Source organism: Heliconius melpomene, chromosome 12 (assembly GCF_056956725.1).
Source record: "Heliconius melpomene rosina isolate 202511_hmr_F chromosome 12, ASM5695672v1, whole genome shotgun sequence".
NCBI classification, from domain to species: Eukaryota; Metazoa; Arthropoda; class Insecta; order Lepidoptera; family Nymphalidae; genus Heliconius; species Heliconius melpomene.
This window is the reverse complement of record NC_140400.1, coordinates 15,062,054-15,080,893: the sequence shown is the minus strand read 5'-3', so window position 1 is coordinate 15,080,893 and position 18,840 is coordinate 15,062,054. Positions and strand designations below refer to the sequence as shown.

General features: G+C 32.1%; 1 protein-coding gene across 1 annotated transcript; it reads right to left on the bottom strand.

Moving 5' to 3' along the window:
- Positions 1 to 1,030: 1,030 nt before the first annotated feature.
- On the bottom strand, positions 1,031 to 17,180 carry LOC146534120 (membrane-bound alkaline phosphatase-like). The gene is made up of 8 exons (XM_085194316.1): positions 17,060 to 17,180; positions 12,711 to 13,009; positions 6,237 to 6,429; positions 5,168 to 5,337; positions 3,976 to 4,146; positions 3,669 to 3,834; positions 2,577 to 2,897; positions 1,031 to 2,411 (listed from the first exon to the last, which is right to left on the bottom strand). The coding sequence occupies exons 1-8, from the start codon at positions 17,121 to 17,123 to the stop codon at positions 2,113 to 2,115; spliced, it is 1,683 nt and encodes a 560-aa protein (XP_085050442.1). The 5' UTR covers positions 17,124 to 17,180; the 3' UTR covers positions 1,031 to 2,112.
- Between the last annotated feature and the right edge of the window lie 1,660 nt (positions 17,181 to 18,840).

Genomic DNA, 18,840 nt, shown 5'->3' with positions numbered 1-18,840 from the left:
TATTACATATTTCATTTTCCCAAACGGGAATCGAATCCACAACCGTGGTGTTCACGGTCAGACGCTTATAAGTGCAAAGGGTATTGAACTTCATATAGATACTTGTATAATTATTAAATTCCACAATTATTACCCAATCCGCTAGAGTTACATTTATATTCACTGCAATAGATATCGGTGTTAAAACGATATTAATATGTCCATATACTAATAGTTTTATTTGACTTCATCTAATCTTTAAAAATATATAAAAATATTGTTTTGTTAAATCATTTTATCGCGTAAGTTATGGTTTCCTCCAGGAGTCACGCTTGACACATATAAAAATAATTTCCACATAGCAGGGTTCCCATCACACTGGGAACTAAACGAAAAAAAATGTTAAAATAATTTTCCCTATTTCTGCTCAGTTTTTGGGTTTTTGCGTGTTAAGTTACTGAACTCAACGCCGTACTTTGTCTTCCTATAGCGAGGAAATGAAAGTAATTTATAAGGAGGGAATTGAACCCACATAGGTCGCGTGACGTAGTGCCGACCTCCTGTAATTAATAGCTACCGTAGCGCTAACATTATAAGTATAAATATTAAAATCAACGCCATCTTCACATCGTTAAATATATTATATACTAATTAATTTGATAGTTAATAGTTTAGGTAATCATCCACAGATGGCGCTGTCAATTTGTAATATGCGTACTATTGTTTATCTATATAGCCTAAGATCCCAGAGCTGCCAGACCTACTCCATTTTACAAAGCTGAAATTTTGAGGACTATTAGTCTTATATGTAATTAAGTCAATGTGCCTACTTACTAACTTGAAAGTGGAGATCTTTCAGAGGTAGAGGTGTTTTAACACTAGGTTCTCTCTGCCTACCCTACTGTGTGCGGGATACAGTATGAAGCTGATTTTTTTTTCAACTAAATAATAAGAAATTAAAAGATTATGTTTGTTTTAACGGGCTGATTGTTTACTAAGTATATATAAATAATATACTTCAAAATAGAAATACAGTAAAATTGAACATCACTAAAAATACCTTGTTGTTTATATTTCTCTTTATTTGTCCTGTTAAATAAAATATAAATATACATATTTTTTTCACAATTTAGTAATTATTATTCATATTATTATTGCATTATTAATACTTTTACAGAAATACACAAACATTATAGTAAATATTTATATTTAGATAATACAAATATACAAATATTAATAGTCTTAAGTAAAACATAAATTATTAGTAGCTTCATCTTTTTATTTTTTCGTGATGTAATCATTTTATTTTTTTTTAAAATTCGTCTTTCTCTGTTGATTATTATATCCTAAGTGGTATAACTCTTTTTTGTTAATAAATTTAATTATTTAAAATTAAAATAAAATAATCTGTATAATATACGTAATTTTATAATTTATATTTCTTCACACATTTTAATATACATTTTAATTGATAGAAAATATTAAATCGACTTTTCAGTTAAATTCAAATTATAAAATATAAGAAGTAAAAAAAGAATAAATAATAAGTTTAATATTAAAATATTACAATTTTTTTAAATAAAAATCATGTTATACCACTTGCATTATTTATTATTTACTTGGGCCAGCCTACGTACATATGTAGAAATACATATATATATATATATATATAATAATTAATAAATTATTAACACGAAATATATTTTCTATGACAAACATACTGTATATGCATGTCATTTATTATGTTCTTTCACAATATAATTTTTGTACTTAGTCTATTCTAAAACGCTATACTAACAACAAATAAGGAACACTATTTCCTATGGCTTAAATTAACATTCATTTCTATACAATAAATATTTATATATTGGTTATTTCTTAAACGTCTATTTAACATTTTCAATTAAATTAAAATTCACAGTCAAATTGATTCATTAACAAACACAAATTACTTATACGGGCTGTTTCAAAATAAAAATGCGATTTTATTTAAATTAAAGAAAGATTAAGAGAGATAGCAGGTCTGAGAATGAAAAAGAAAACATAGCATATTCTGAAACAGTCTCTATACAAGTCCACAAATATTCACAAATTAAATAGTATACATAGATTTAAGTCACTAAGCCTTATTAACTAATGGAAGACACATAACACAAAAAGGAATATCACAGCATTTAAAATATAATACTCATTTGGTCTATTCACATTGGAACTGGAAGTCCAGAACGCTCTGTGATGTTTTGGTTTACAATTCTCATGTTTGTTTGAGTCTAAACACATAGCGTACGCCATGAAGTGGGGAATAACGGATTGCTCGTAGCTAGCAGTGAACAAATGCTGCCAAGGTCCTCTAGCGAATACTGCGACGTCCTCGCCTCCATGTGTTTCTTGGTCAAGAGGGACTAGACTTGGATAGGAATATTCGAGGTTACCTAAAATAAAAAAAGAAATGGATCTTTAAACAAAACAACTCCCCCTAATTGATGAGCCATTTTTAAATTCTGATTTCATTTATATCTGTTGAAAATTTTATTATGAAATTTCAACAGCTCGCAGCACTTTCAAAATAATCTAAAAAAAATACAAAATATACTTACGATTGGAAAATTCACTATGTATAGTGACATCGATCCTGCCTTCATTGTTGTACGAGTTCGCCTTTCCATTCGCATAGCTTATAGTGGTGTAAGGTTTACCATCTGCTGCATTCACGTTGTCCACCACTCCCAATATATCATTACCCCTTGAGGGGTATCCAGCAACAGTCATTGTATGGGCGTGATCTGACGACACCACTATGAGGGTATCATCTTCACTGGTCATCTCTTTAGCTTTTTTTACTGCTTTAGAATATTCTACTGTTTCGTCAAGTGCCAAATGTGCGTAGCTGTCGTGGTGGGCATGATCTATTCTGCCGCCTGTAAGAGGATATATTGATATTAGTCTTTTATGTTTTCATTTAGAAATATTTTGAAATTTGATTTGGAAATCTAGGTAAGGAAGTGTCGGGCAGTAATTTGAAAGGATTTTTCGAAATTTCTTCAAGATAAGAAAGAATATGCAAATAAAATTGCGATGACGATGCAAATGCATGCCTAGTCAAGACTAGGCATGCATTTCTACAAGAGGGTTATGAAATTGGAATTATCACATTCAATAACATACCCAAAAAAAAGGATATTAAATGATAATGATGATAATGGTTTATGAGTAATAATAAAAACACTCTTTGAAAATAATATTAAATATTTTTTTTTATTTAAAAATACTCATTATATTGCTGTATAAGCAAAAATATGATAATATTTAATAATTATTAAAGAATTTAAATAAGAAAAAAAAACCCTACATCCAGCATAGAACACGTTTTTCTAATTAAAATTCTTCGTTAATTCTAGTAAATAGACCTGAGATATCGCGTGACGGCAAGAACTATGTGTATATAAGTCTAGGCTAGCCTTATGTTATTTTTATCAATAAGGAAAACGGAGAATATATTATGTTATAAAATATGTTTTGCTAATATTTTTATTAAGGTCTTTAACTTAAGGCCATATACTCTGGACTGAGATGGATGGGTTCCGTATCAATTTCGTGTTATCTCCACGCGATCTCGAGAAAGATTTTTTCTATAAAGATTTCGTTATTATCTTTTGAGATATGGAAACCTAAAAATCACTGAAGCTTACCTTCTACAAACAAGAAGTATCCATTTTTACTTCTGCTCAGCATCTTAACGGCGACTTCTACCATTTCTGCCAAACTTGGTTGATTGTTGGCTTGCAAGTGGTACGACATGTGGTCGCTTTGGAACAACCCTAGCAGGTATTCAGGGAGATCGTCTGAGCCGGAAAGCTGGAAGTAAAAATATATTTTTTGTTACTTTATTTACTTGTATTTCAATATTTCTAATAGTTAACCTCAGCGTGAGGCTAAAAAAATATACATACGAATTATAAGATAAACTTTAAATATTGTAATTTCAAGTTTAGCTACCTTCATAAGTTCACTTCTATCAGAAACGTATTGATGTGTAACATTATTCTGCACCTTATCTTCGTGCCAGAGTTCGATCAGATCTAAATTGTCCCGTCTTCTGCCTGTATTATTTGTTAAAGGATCGCTTACGTTAGGAAGAAACTCTCTGCGACCACCACCCAATATGACCTGGAAATAAAAAAGTAAAATTAGTAAAAATTTCAAGTATACAGCAAACCAAACCAAAGAGGCGCGGATCTAAGTCCCGCTATGTTCGATTTTGTATACGTTCTCTCTAAATGAATAATTTCCTATTCATTATTTCTTAGCTTCACTTCACTTCTCCTAGTGGGAACCTAATGTTAGGACAACCCGTTCCGATTAAGACACTTCCGTTCCCCACTTTCCGTCCAATTCGGTAGGCATTGCGTATTCAACTTAAATCCCTGTTTTGCCTCGTTACCAGCGCAAGAAAATGAAAATATTAAATATTTAATTTCCTCCAGTGAGAATCGAACTTCCAGCCTGTCGTGTTTACAGAAGCACTCTTGTGCCCCTGCCCAACGACTGGCGTCTATTCTTGATGAGGAATAATTATTTAAAAATATTCAAATCATGTTAACCACTGTCCAGTTGTCGCAAACAAACTGCCAATCTTATATTTATTATATTGAAATTGCACGTTATTAGCGAATGATCGTAAATGGTTTGTAATGATAATGTGTTATTTTTATGTAAATGAATGTGACTACGAATACAAAAGGATTTCAAGCTGAAACAATAGACTTTTGTTTGTGAAGGCTGATGTCATCGATTTTTGAGAAAATACTGAAGATGGCATATCTGAAGTTTTGTATGAAGAAAATTGAATATTTTTAAGTAAATAGTAAATATAATCTTGTTTCAGTGGAAACAGAAGAGATTTTGATCGTCATGGCGCATTTTTTACATGCTTGAATGAATGCGACAGTTATGAATACGAATTGTGCTCGAGGGTGTCTTGAATTGGCGGAATGAATTATTTTCATTTCCTCAATACACAATCTCGGAAATAGGGTGGAGTGTTGGGGATGGAGCGTCTTAACACTATGTCCCTATTATATGCATGATACAGCATGAAACGTGTCTACTTTAGTTTATTGGAACAGAGAGCTAGTTAGTTCGCTCTCTCTACACGTACAGATAAGGTTAAAAACAAAATAAATCGAACCTTGAACTGCCGACCAGGGTTATTCGTTACAAGTTGATAAGCGATATCTTTGCATCCCAAATTAATGCATTCTTCTGGAACATCTGCATCGGACTCCCAATTTCTTTCAGACGTATGTGCGTACATTCCAGCTGGAGAGGCGTGAGTCACTCTAGTAGTTGTAACGAAACCTATAAGAAATTAAAAAGCGATAATTAATAAATTACTATATGTGTCTCAATGTATAAAGGATGATTTTTAGTTCAACTTTCACTTGAAGTTTATACAGGTAATTAAGATTTTGTTTATTTCTTACCTGTACCTGTATATACTTGAAGGATATATAGGTACAGGTAATTAAGATTTTGTTTATTTCTCAACGTAAAGTATTTTAATGTGAATGTCTTAACACTAGATTCCCTCTACTTAAACCTCAATTCTTGTAAGAAAAAAGCTTTAAAAATGTGCAAAATGATAAAAACACATACGATATTTATTTCCTTAGGAAATAGTCATTTAATGATAAATAATAATTAATAATATTTAAAAACAAATAATTATTTTTATTTACAGTACAGTACCATAAAAACAATAAACCAATATTATCTATCACCTTCACATGTTCAATGACGCCAAACAAACGTTGTTACAGTAACAATAGATCGTTAATTAATAAATATAAAATATGATTCGAAAAAATATACTTTTAGAAAGGTTTTGTTCAATCATTTTTATTAAGTATTGTATTTAAAGTTTAATATATTATGTATAATATAAAGGAATATGTTTTTTTTTATGATGGTTGTAACAATATGTATTCATCGCTTACACGTGTTAATATAACGGTAAAGGGAATCTAGTGTTAAAACTCTCCGTGCCCCATTATTCGCCCAATTTTGACAACACTATGTATTGAGCTTGAGTGACTGAATTCAACGCTGCGCTTTGCCTTGTTACCCGAGCGAGCAGATGGAAATGTGTGTGGAAATAGGTAAATGGAAGTATTTTAATGGGAACGGAGTACTTTAATACTAGGTTCCCAGGTTCCCTCTGCGTATGCGAAATAATTTTAATCGTAAAGACAACATACCAACGTCTAACCCGCTAGCTAACGCCCATTGTCCTATAGATGGTGACCAGTTCGCTTTATGCAATTGTGAATGACAGGAACCTCTTGTCACGTTGCCATCTAAACCGATTACCCCAAATTTTGTCTTCACTCCTGTCAGATATGAGGTGGCGGTGCACGCCGAGTCCGGAACTTGGGCGTCGATGCAATAGGTCTGAAAGAAAAAAATTGATAATTTTAATGTAATTCTATCATTAAAATTGTAATTATTTATCAGCTTCACGGTGTTTACCGTATGTGGCAGGATAGACAGAAAGAGCTAAGACACTGTGCTCCCCACTTTCCTTCGAATTATGGAGACATTGCGTGTTGAGTGGCGGTACTCAACGTCGCGCTTTGCCTCTACACTTAAGCAAAAAAATGAAAACATTAAATATTTCATTTTCTCGAGTGGGAATCGAACCCACAACCTGTCGCGTTTATAGTTACACGCTACGTCTCGTCTGGCAGCAACCATTGGAATAATTAGAAAAAAAAAAAAAATTTCAATCAATTCAACCATTACAATAATTTAAAAAATCATTCAATTCAATTGTCATTAGAATAATTAGAAATCTTTTATTCTGTCCAATTATTAAAATAATTAGAAAATTTATTCAAATCAATTTATGCATGGATTTTTTTCTTCAATCTGTAGGTACGTAGAATCTGAAAACTTTGTTTTTGCTTATAATATAGTAGTATGTACTTAAGTAGATAATGAATGAATTACTTAATTACATATCTTTAGATATTTTTTTTATGGAGACGAGACGATATTAACAATCTCGACTCGAAATAATTCGAAATCACTCAATTCAGCGATGTATGGCCAATGGAATGTCCTAAAACAAGGTTCTCTCAGCACCCCTGCTATATGTGAGATGCAGCAAAAAGCTAAAATAAAATTCTAACTTGGCTTTGTTATAGCCAAAGCCAAAACGAACAAGATCGTAAGTAACGTAAGTATTTTTCGTAAGTTCGAGACAAGATCGACAGACCACCTTCCATTGATCCGGCAGCATTGTGCCCGCGACCTTGGAGGACACTCAGATTGACTGTAAATTAGTATAATTTCCTATTGAGTTTCCTTCCTACCATTGTTGTCAGTGTCGAAACGATGAAATGATCATTTCCTGACGTTTGGTCATGGTTTCTTTATATTACCATTTCCCACCATTATGAAAGGCAGATATGTTTTAAGCTTCATAGTGTATATCGCACATAATAATCCGGGGGGACCTGGTAAATACACTCTGTTCCCATTAGGACTCTTCCGTTACCAACTTTCCGCGGAATTTTTGAGTCATCACGTGTTGAGTGACGCAACTTAACACCTCACTGTGCCTCGTTACAAGAGCAAGAAAATTAAAATATTTAATTTCTCAAATCCTTTATAAATCCACTACATATCGCGCTTACAGTCACACTTTTGTGCCTCCGTGCCGCTACTGACCTCAAAAAAATATTAAGTTGACGAAGAATACCTCATGATACGTAAATCTACACTCGTATTTCATATAAGCACTTATAAATATACTAAAAGCCACACTGACGCAACAGATATCTATGTTAAAGAAATCACATTGATACTGCAAAATTAAGTTTCTCAAAGTTCAAGGATACAATAAAAATGGAAATGACTAAAAGTTGTGTTTGACATACTAAATGTCTAACTCTGACCGCAGGTACATAGAAACGATAACGAACGATGGCAATGGAATCCACAACCTGTCAACAGTCGCTTACGCTCTGCGCCACCACTGGTCCCAGACTGGTCTCGGCCTGGCCTCTTCAGTTTTATAGTGTTAAATTATACGTCAATATCGAAACTGAATTAAAAATATTTCTGCTCGATGCATAGTCCTTGACAGGTTAGAATGAAAAGTAGTCTATCCTAATATTGCAAGAATACATTTGCCTAAATTAACATTTCTTAACATCATTAAATCTATTCATTAAAAATCCTCTTCATATTCAAGAATAATTTTATTAAATCAGGCATCAGGTTTGAATCACACTTGGAGGAATGAGCTATTTTCATTTTCTCGCCCTGGCTACAAGACGAATCGCGGAGTTAAATTACGCCACTAAGCACGCATGCCTAAAAAAGCATGTCGAAAAAAACATTCATCATTCATTAACAACAGTTAAATGTTAGTATACGACTCTGAGTGTGAATAATTATAGTTGGAGTATGGAGGCCATCTCCATCTTTTATGTGTACTATAAAATGCCGTTTTCCCTTTCTTTCACCTCTACCCGGGAACCTACATGCCTAGAAGTTAGAAGTTACCACGTGCTTTCTATGGTGCGTTGTCTAACAGTCACCCAGTAACGGAACATTTTTATATAGTAATATATAGATTAAATAACCGTATGACGGATAATTAAAATTAAATTTAAGTGCAGCATCTGATAAACAACAGTTTCTTAAAAACATTAGTCATTTTTCTTTGTGATAAATGCACTTTGTTTTATATAAACAGTTTTTAGCGTTCGTTGACTCTACGAGGTCAGATAATACTTTTTTTTAGTTTCACATCATATGCCGCACATAGCAAGGTAGCTAGAGGGAACCTGGGAACCTACAATTAAAACACTACGGTCCCATTAAGACACTTTCGTGCCCCGCTCTCCTACATCAGATAATATATTTTCCTTAACAGTAACATATAAAAGGGCCTTGTTCATAAAGTTTTATGATTTCCTGAAATATAAAACAACTTTTGTAACCAATGAACGCTCACGGCTTCGTCCGCTTGCACGACGCGGTCACTTCATATGTTCGTTATTTCCAACATTGTATGGTAAGTACCAATATAAACTTTCACAAATTTTATAACTTTCTTCATAGAGATAGATTAGAATATTATATTTCAGTCTATCATCCATTTTTATTTTTATTATATATCAAGCGGAACTCAACGCTGAATTCAGTGTAAACGAACTGAATAATCGAAAATATTCTATTATTTAAACATTTCCTCGAGTGACTGTAGAGACCGCAACCATCGCGTGTCTGTCAAACTCATCAATTACGTCGCGTTAACGTAGATTTGTACTTAACCTTATTTTTTTACTATATTTTTTAGTATTTTTTAGATTTTTATCACGGACAGTTACTAGTCTACAGTGTTAGCAATATTGCCTATTTAATAAGAAATTAGAGAAACTATTGTGTTTTCCAAAATAAAAGTACCACAACTCTCCTTCTCTCTCTTGATTTCTATGTGACGAGGTGATATACTAGGAAGCTAACTTATATGTTATTATGTGAAAAAAAAGATTTTTATTTATAATAATGTCTTGTAAATCGACGAACGTTGGCTGCTCGCATAAAAAGTATGACTCATTGTCATGTTCCTCCTGAGCCGATCGTGCAAGCGAAAGCGTAGAACAAACGATAGAGAGGCACGATCGACCTAAGCGCTCAGCTTGTAATTAAATAGCACATTGTTAAGTAAAAACGTGTTTGAATTAATGACTGCAAAAAATGTTCTATTGATTTATTTTCAATTAACTTCTTTGTTTTATACAAAATAGTGATAAATCTGTAATAATAGTTCAATTCATTCTTAAAAGTATGATATTTTTCATCAATGTTTTCTTATGTCGTAAAATCATCGTCCGTAAACCGAATGACTATACAGACAACCAATGTATTCGCTTCACGCTTTATCCCTAGCGAGGTCGCGTCTTCAACTGCCATCAACCTCTTCATACATTCCTTCCTTATTCTTTTTACGCGACTTTCCTAGAGTATCATCAATATTCAATATTGTATTCTTATTTATGCTTTATATTTCTTTTTGCCATTCTTTGGTCACTCATTGTCTCGCTGTGCCCTAACCTTCTGTGCACGTTCTTTTTAGGGTTCCGTATCCAAAGGTAAAAACAGGATCCCAATATAGTCAAATAGTTGAAATTTTTACTCTGTTCTGTTCTTTTTACGTAGCTGCTTTATAATAAACATGATACCTATTTGTTGCCATTTTTACAGATGGAATGGAAAAAATGGTACGGAACTCGTCGTGCGCGTTTCCGACTTACATTTGCCTGATTTATATTCTCGCTAAGGAATACTTCAAAGTAATTATTTTTCAACCTATTACTTCAATTTAATATATTTTCTTGTTTTATTATAAAGACAGAACCCTTCATTAATGAAAAATGGAATCGCTAGTTGTAGGAAGAAACAAAAAAAATCTTAAAATCAGATCGAGAGCGACCGATCGCCGCGTCGTCGTATCAAATAATTACAGTACGCGTGTCCTCATTCATTTCCTCAAACGTGATACACGTTTATATCAGCCATTCCCGTAATTGACGTTTACGCGACAGCATTTGAAAGAAAACATTCAAAGCACTTAAAATATTGAGTAGCCTGTAAACATTTTAATTTTATTAATTAAAAAAATCTATTATTAATTCAATATAAATTTAAATAAATATAAGATCGCTTTTAATCTAATTATATTAATTTGTTCGTTTCTGATATACAAATGACGACGTTTAGTTCCAGCCATCAATAAACAATGTCTTAAAAATCGGGCTCTGCGCGGGGAACGAAGTGTTTTAACACTAGGTTCGCCCCCCCCTACGCGAAAAACCACGAAGCTGTTTATTAATATGTATAAATATATTTGTTAGATAAATATAGTTATGATCATTTGCAATATTCCTTTCATTTTGCACCAACTTAAGTAACAAACTCGTTTTAAAATTAACATTCAGCTTAAATAGTCTAAGTCCTAGTCCTAGATACCATACAAGTATAATTTAAATAGTAATTATTACTCATTTTGCATTTACCACTTGAGGTAATGAAATATTTAATACTTTCATTTTCTTACTCTGGTATCCGGCACAAGCGTCAAGTTCTGGCACTCAACACTTCGACAGAAAATGGGGAACGGAAATATCTTAATGAGAACGGAATGTCTTCATTAGGTTCCCAGGTTCCCTCTACCTACCCGGCTATGTGCGGTGTACAGAGTGAAGCTGCTGGTGTAATATACCTACATATGAAATTAAGAAATATATTTACCTGCAAACAACAACGACAACGACAGGCAACCTTCATTACCTTGATAACTATTACTCAAAAGTCTTATCAATAGAATAGATATGACTTTTAAGTAATAGTATACGTATAGCAGACGTTTTCATTGTAATGATAGTATTTTGATTAATAGTATAATTAACACATTTCCTTTAGTTTTCATGTCTTTATCAAAAGTAATTAAAAGTTTTTTTTTAGATAATTTCTAGTAATGTGTTCAAATTACATATTTTGAACCATTTATTTTTTTAGCTTTCTCTTTTATATAGCAGGGTAGGCATCGGGAATTCAGTGTATATTTTATAGATGAAAGATATAGATATTCCGTATGAATATTCAGGTCCTGGCGCCATCGTCACACCAGCTCGTTGGTACCAATAATGTAGTATTGTCACTTAAGCTATGTATAACTGCCAAGTTTAAATTCAGATTCATAGATTTTATAACATAGTTTATTACAGTTCGACCTGATAAAAACGTGTTAATGCGTACTAAAAAATCTATGTTTCTACTTTTTTTATCGTTGATAATATATTTAAGTTAGAAGCGAAAAATTTAAGCAAGATTTGTTTTAAAAATATAAGCGTGTCAATTTAGTTCAAATTGTGTTTAGAAAGTGTTTTTAAAAAATAATCTATAGACGATAATCGCTTCACCGATCAATCGGCACAGTTTTTGTTGAATCAACTTATATCATAGCTTTTTTAACCGGTTTTAATACTAATTGTAAAAAAATGGCGGAAAGTAGGGAACGGAGTGTTTTAACCCTAGATTTGAGTTGAGTTTCCAAACTCAGCCATATGTCACGACCTGACACTAAGTTGTTTCTGCCTAAAGTAAACAGAAACAGTTTATTGCTACGTTGGAAAGGCGTGAAGCTATTTTCTTCTGCTGCTTGGAATATCTTTTTTTCTTCCTTAGCAGGGTAGGTATTTCTATTCCTAATACTATGTACATATTTATTTATTAGCAAGATGATTATGTGTGTCGAAACACTGCATTGAATTTGTTGATGTCCATAAAATTTGCAATTATTTACATGTTAATGAAATGTTTTCTGTTACATAATTATTTTAATGCGTTACTATTTTACAATTTCATCCACGTACTTTGTTTTATTTGTGTTTTTTCTCTCTGTAATTATGAAGTACTCTTATGTCTAAAAAGTAGAAGAAAAATCACCGTCGTGCTAAGCTACTATAGCTTGACAAGGATATGAATTATTTTCATTTTCTTATTCCAATAACAAGAAATTAAAGTTGAGTTCCACCATTCAACAGCCAATGGCTCGAAAATAGAACGGAAAGTGAGAAATAGAGTCTCTCCACATTAGGTTCCCTCTGCCTACCCTTCTTTATGTAAGATACAGCGATAAACTAAAAAAAACTCACCCTAGCCAATCCAGAAACAGGGAACTTTTCAAAATCTAATACATTATCCTCTCCTAGCTCTTTCTCCATTTGCCCCGCGAAGGTTCTAGCTGCCATTATTGTCGCCAAGGACATTCCGTCACCGATGAACATTATACCATTTTTCGCTTTATTTGTATTTATTGTCTCTCTTAGCTTCGACTTTAGAGCTTCTGATGCTGATTTCCTCCAATAAGATCCATGTTTTTCGTCCGGTGGTATGTAGTTTGGATTCATGTCCGATTCTAAGGATTTTTTAGGCTTCAGTACTGAGACATTGTCTGTTGAAGATATTATATTATTAACACAATAAGAAGATAATATATTTTGATAAAGTTACGGAAAATTACGGGTGTGATCTCATAAGATTGATGCAGCAAGAGTGTGGCAATCTTTTAATATTAAATAAAAATGGTTCCATAAAATAAACTGGTTTGTATTTTTTTGCAATAAATTAATTTATTATAAAATTATACGATTTTTAATACTAGACGTACTATGTAGGCGCTGGTAATATAAAATATCTAATTTCCTCGATTGAGAATCGAACTCACAACCTGTTCTCACGCTTGTGTCCCTGCCAGCCTTTATATTTGACCCAAATAAAAACATTGCTTATAAATGTGTAATAAGGAAAGAAACTTCTACCTGGTTATGCTACCATGTTATGCAGACGTTGTGCCTATTTTATAGACAGATTTTATTGACTAGAACTAGAAAATTTCAACACGAAAAATTCTTATATAATTTATATTAAAGTAATTTATTATATTGACTTAAAAATCTTCATATTTTTAGGGTTCCCTATCCCAAAACGGAAAACGGAATCCTTGGATTTCCACTTTCTTGACTGTCTCTCAAGGCCATTCATCTCGAGATCGCGTGAAAATATCAAGCTAAAATAATTATTAATATTCAAGTCTACAGTCCCTTAGAGCATTGAAAAAATAAAAAAATATTTATGCATCGTATTTGCTGCATTTTGTATAAAATTGGTCGCGTAATTAAAACTTGGAGTTATAAAATTTTACATAAAGTGAGAACTTACAATACACATAAACGAATGAAATTTGGCAAAAAGTCAAAACTAGTACAGTGTAGTACAAAGAAAGGAAAAAGTCCGAAAAATTAAAGTCGTTACGGAACTCTCGATGTGAGACTTGCACTTGACTAGTTTTTATATAGAATTATGAGAATCATCGAAATATTTCGTACTAAGTAGCGAATCTTAACGCCGCTCTTTATCTTAGCAGATCAACGACGCGATGATTGCGTTAAGCTACAAAAATGCAAAAAAAAAAACATATTTTATTTCAATTTAACAATAATGTTTCCACGTATTAATATAATTTTCATTTTGTCACGTCGTGCAATATAATCTGAGTCACGTATAAGAAACCGTGAATTACGTAACACTTTATCATTGAACGGTTATTGATTATATTATACAGATATTACGAGTCAATTAGTTTTGCATGTAATACCATTTGTAGAGGTTGGGGGGTTCGAGTTTTTATTGATTGGAGGCGTAGTGGGGTCGCGTCTGGCTGTAAGCATGATGGTTCGGTCGAGACTTATTGATTGATACATTTTTATTGATTGAGGCTGTGCTGATGCAGTGGCCTGGCCATAAGCGGAATAACAGTCAATACAAGAACTGCTTTGAGGAAAAACAAGACATTTAGACTTTTAGAGTACCTACCCAAAAGACGCAGATTCGAATTACATAAAAAAAATATGTTTTCTAAAATATTTTTATCTCTTTTATGGTGATTTTTTTTATAAATTGTAAAATGCTAGTATATATTTCAATTTGCAACATAAAAGTATTTTCTTAATAAACTCATACAATGTAAACTGTAAATGGCCTTGGCGACCGTGAAATGTTAAAGTAAAACAATACTTGTAAAGTACAAGCAAGTCACATTTATGTAGATGTGTTAAAAATTATCGACAGGATATTTTAAAATATTTTTGAAATCATACAAAAGAAAGATTGACATCATTCTTGCTAATATCAATACATGATGGTTGTAGGTTGAATCCTATTATTTACAATAATAATAATCCTTTAGCACTTTGTGTTTTTTTTTGTTTTACGCTGTTTCCCCATAGAGCAAATTCGTGCGTTCCTAAATTTCCGCCCAAGTTTTGAGATACTGCATATTGAGTAGCGTAACTCAACGCCACACTTTGTCTGTCAGAGCGAGAAAAAAAGAAATTTCAATCTTCATTCTCATAATCGGGAATCGAATACATATTGATCATCTAAAAAATATCTTTTAAATTCTACACCTACTACCTAATTTTATATTTTCGTTTCATAATATGAGTGTACACTGTATAGGAATCAGGTCAATTACAGCAGAATTAATTGGTACAATCTGGATGCTGTCGCATTTGGACTTAAACCGGTGACTGCTGTCCCTGATATCATTATAAGTTAAGTATGCTACGTTTAAAGACAAGCAGCATCATACAATATATAGAATAGAAATGGTCGATTAATCTTTTTTACTGGATGTAGAATTTAAAAATAAGTAGGACGCTCCTACCCTCCTTATTTCTAAAGGGGATGGTAATTTTAATTTATAAGAATTGGATAAGAATTGGTGATAAGAATAAATGAATATAGGATACATAAATAGCTTAATTTAAAAGTCGCTGGACCATATATTTGTGTGGTCAAAACGTTTCAAAATTTTAATAATAAATTAATAGTTTTAAAAGAAAGCTTAAAATATCTGATGAGATTTTTGTACTATTTATACTAAATAATCATCTATTTGAGGTTATTGTGGCTGAGTGGGCCGCATCATCTCATTTCCTCATTCTGATAAGACAAATCGGGCAGCTCAACGGGCAATGTCTCGAATACAGGTAATAAAGCCAGAACGGAATGTCTAAAAACACTGTGTTCTCTTTGCTAACTCTGCCACATGTTCACATGTGAAAGTATAGATAAAAAACCCGGACAATATTTTCCTACCATTACGTTAATTCCATACAATTATCTACAAACACGGCAAGTCCCTGGAGCCCCCTTAAATATTTATTTTATACTATGTGAAGATTTTATTTTTACAGCAGAAATCTGTGAAAATTTCAACTGTCTGTCTATCACAGTTTAAGAGATACAGCCTGGTGACAGACGGCCTTAATAATAGGGTGCCGTATTACCCTTTGGGTATGGAACCCTGAAAACTTTAACTATTTTCAATATCACAGAAATATTCTAAGAAGCCAGTGCAGTAAATACTATGTGGTCATAACATATGATAATATGCTTATATATTATATATATAATATGCTTTAGTGTTATTTTATCATTAAAAGAAAGTAACGATTTTAATGATATTTGTATATCATACCATCACCATAATAAATGTCTAAATATATTTAAAAAATTCTTAATAAATTTTAAAAAAAATAAGTACGACGTATACGTTTGTAAATGTAGCAAATCAATTAAATTAGTTTAATATAATCATAAAATGTCCCATGCATAATATAAGTATTTACGTACACTGTATCACGCACATAGCAAGATAGGCTGAGGGAATCAGGCAACCCGGTGTTAGGACACTGCGTTCCCATTGAAACACTTCCGTTCCCAGCTTTCCATCGGATTCTGGAGTGGTCAACTCAACGAGGCACGTTACCAGAGCGAAAGAATGAAAATATTAAATATATAGTTTTCAGATAATTGATATTTGCTCGTATAAAACTTTTTCGTAATATTCTAGAGCTTAGAGCAATTTTTAATAGTACACAATTTTTAATAGTGCACAGTTGTAATATTTTAAAATGCCTGACCGTATTTAAAGAAAAAATGCACCGTGCTAACAATGGTATTTTAATTTGCCTTTATGGTAAATTAAATAAATATATAACAGAAATTTTTCGATATTTTTATATTAATTTTCATTTTTTTATCCGTTCAATTTGAACTTGAACATACGGACGATGTATCGATCGAATTAGAAGGGTAGATATTTTTTACTAAAAAGAAGAATTGATACGTATCTATTACTCAAATTTTCAAATATTTTATTTAGCTTAGAAAAACAGTTGAAAGTAGATATATTTTTAAACGTAGGAATATGTATAAAAAAAAAAAATAATAATTTTCTCGTTTCTTAAAACAGTTGTAAGTTTATTTAAACGTCATAGAACCTAACCATATGAATAAATATAGATGTTATCGTAAAAAAAATATTGTTTAATCCAGCATTTAGAATTAAAAAAAATTTTTTTTAGAAAAATTTTTTTTTCACGTCACACCTATCTCCCATATCTCTACCAAGAAAAAAATATAAAAAATGACATACCAGCATAAATAAATGTGAACGTTAAGAACACTAATATTACTCGTATATTCATCTGTCGCGCCATGATCGACGTGCGCGCGCGCAGACACACTTTTATCAACTGATTGTCAATCTACTACCCGATGTAAATTATAGTTATTCTAGCGTTAATGAACGATTTTTATCAATTTTAATAAATTAATAAAAATAGAGCTTCACGCTATTTCAAGTAGCTAATGACAATAATGTACTATTCCAACTTCTGGATATTATTTTTTAGAAATATATCGTCGAAACGAATCGAACTTATTCCAACAAAAATGTCCCAAAAAATTGGGCTGAAAGTGGAGAACACTTGGTTAAGATGAGCATGAAGATATTTTTTCACAAATTGACTTCAAAATTGAGGTCATCGGTTTCTGTTAGACATCTCAACTGCATCCCGATGTTGGATATTAAGATTATAATAATTTATAAACATATTGAAATTTATCCGATTAAGCAACTATGTAGACGTATCTTATCATATTGCAATCATATGCAATGCATCTTTGTATATATTTCTACAATTAATCTTGATAACAATTTTTGCAGCTTCGCGCTTTATCTTGCATATAGCATGAGGCCGTCGAGGCACAGGGGCTCAAGCGTGCGACTGTAAATGCAACGGTTGTGGGTTCTATTCGCACACGATTCGACCTAAGTTGGTTAGACCATTTAATAGGTAAACGACCTCTTGGCCTTTTTCAATCTATACTTCCAACGATGACCAAGTCTCCCCGTCTCATTATGTTTTCAAAGTAGAACCAACTCACTGTAAAATTTTCTTAATTAATTTTTTGTCTTACTTTTTTGTAATTAAAAATTGTGGGATTATTCTGGGATGGGCACATCCCCCTTCCCTACGCATATGGCATCAATCTTCTGCTATGACAGTCCATGTTGCCAAATATACATAAGTTTCATGCTAGACGTGTACCTGCGAGTACAATTATTTAGATTATAATATATATGTGGTTATTTTTATCTATATACAGTATACCTAGACAAAAAATATCGTACATGAACTAACTTAACTTAAGAAGTTCATGATATATGTCATTATTATATTTAGTCCATTTACATACGTACAGTGTGTAGTACGACTATATATAGATAAAAAGAACCACTTATATTTTATAATTCAATTAATTATACTCGCCGGTGACATTCACGTAGAATATAAATAAACCACCTTAGTAATGTACTAGATGTAGTAAAATATTACCTATATAAAAGCCTAGAAGATGCTATAGTGCAGTAGTGGGGTAGAAAGCAATGACTGTGGGTTCGATATTCACGCATGAGAATAATATGTCTTTATTTCTCCACACCGGAAATAGAAAGCGCGTTGTTCAGTTCCACCTCTCAAAACCCAATGTCTCAAATTTGGACGGAAAACAAGGAAGGCAGTTCCTCAACACTAGATTCCCTCTTCCTATCCTTCTAAAGGTAAGTTTAAATGTGAAGCAAAAGAAAATCAACAGACTTTCAAGAAATCTATTTTTAACATTCAAGTATTTCTAGTATTAAGATTTCGCCATTACTTCCATTTAGCAGTGTATCCTTTTACCTACATTTAAATTGCAGATAAATATCAAAGCTGTCGTATAAGGTAAATACCCGAGTGAAAACGCTCACTAAAGAATTTATTGTTACATTAAAGACGACATGTCTTCTTCGTAAGCACAGGATAATTTTGAAATTTAATTTTTATATTTAGCTTTAAAAATATATTTTATTCATATTTTTACTCGATTTTA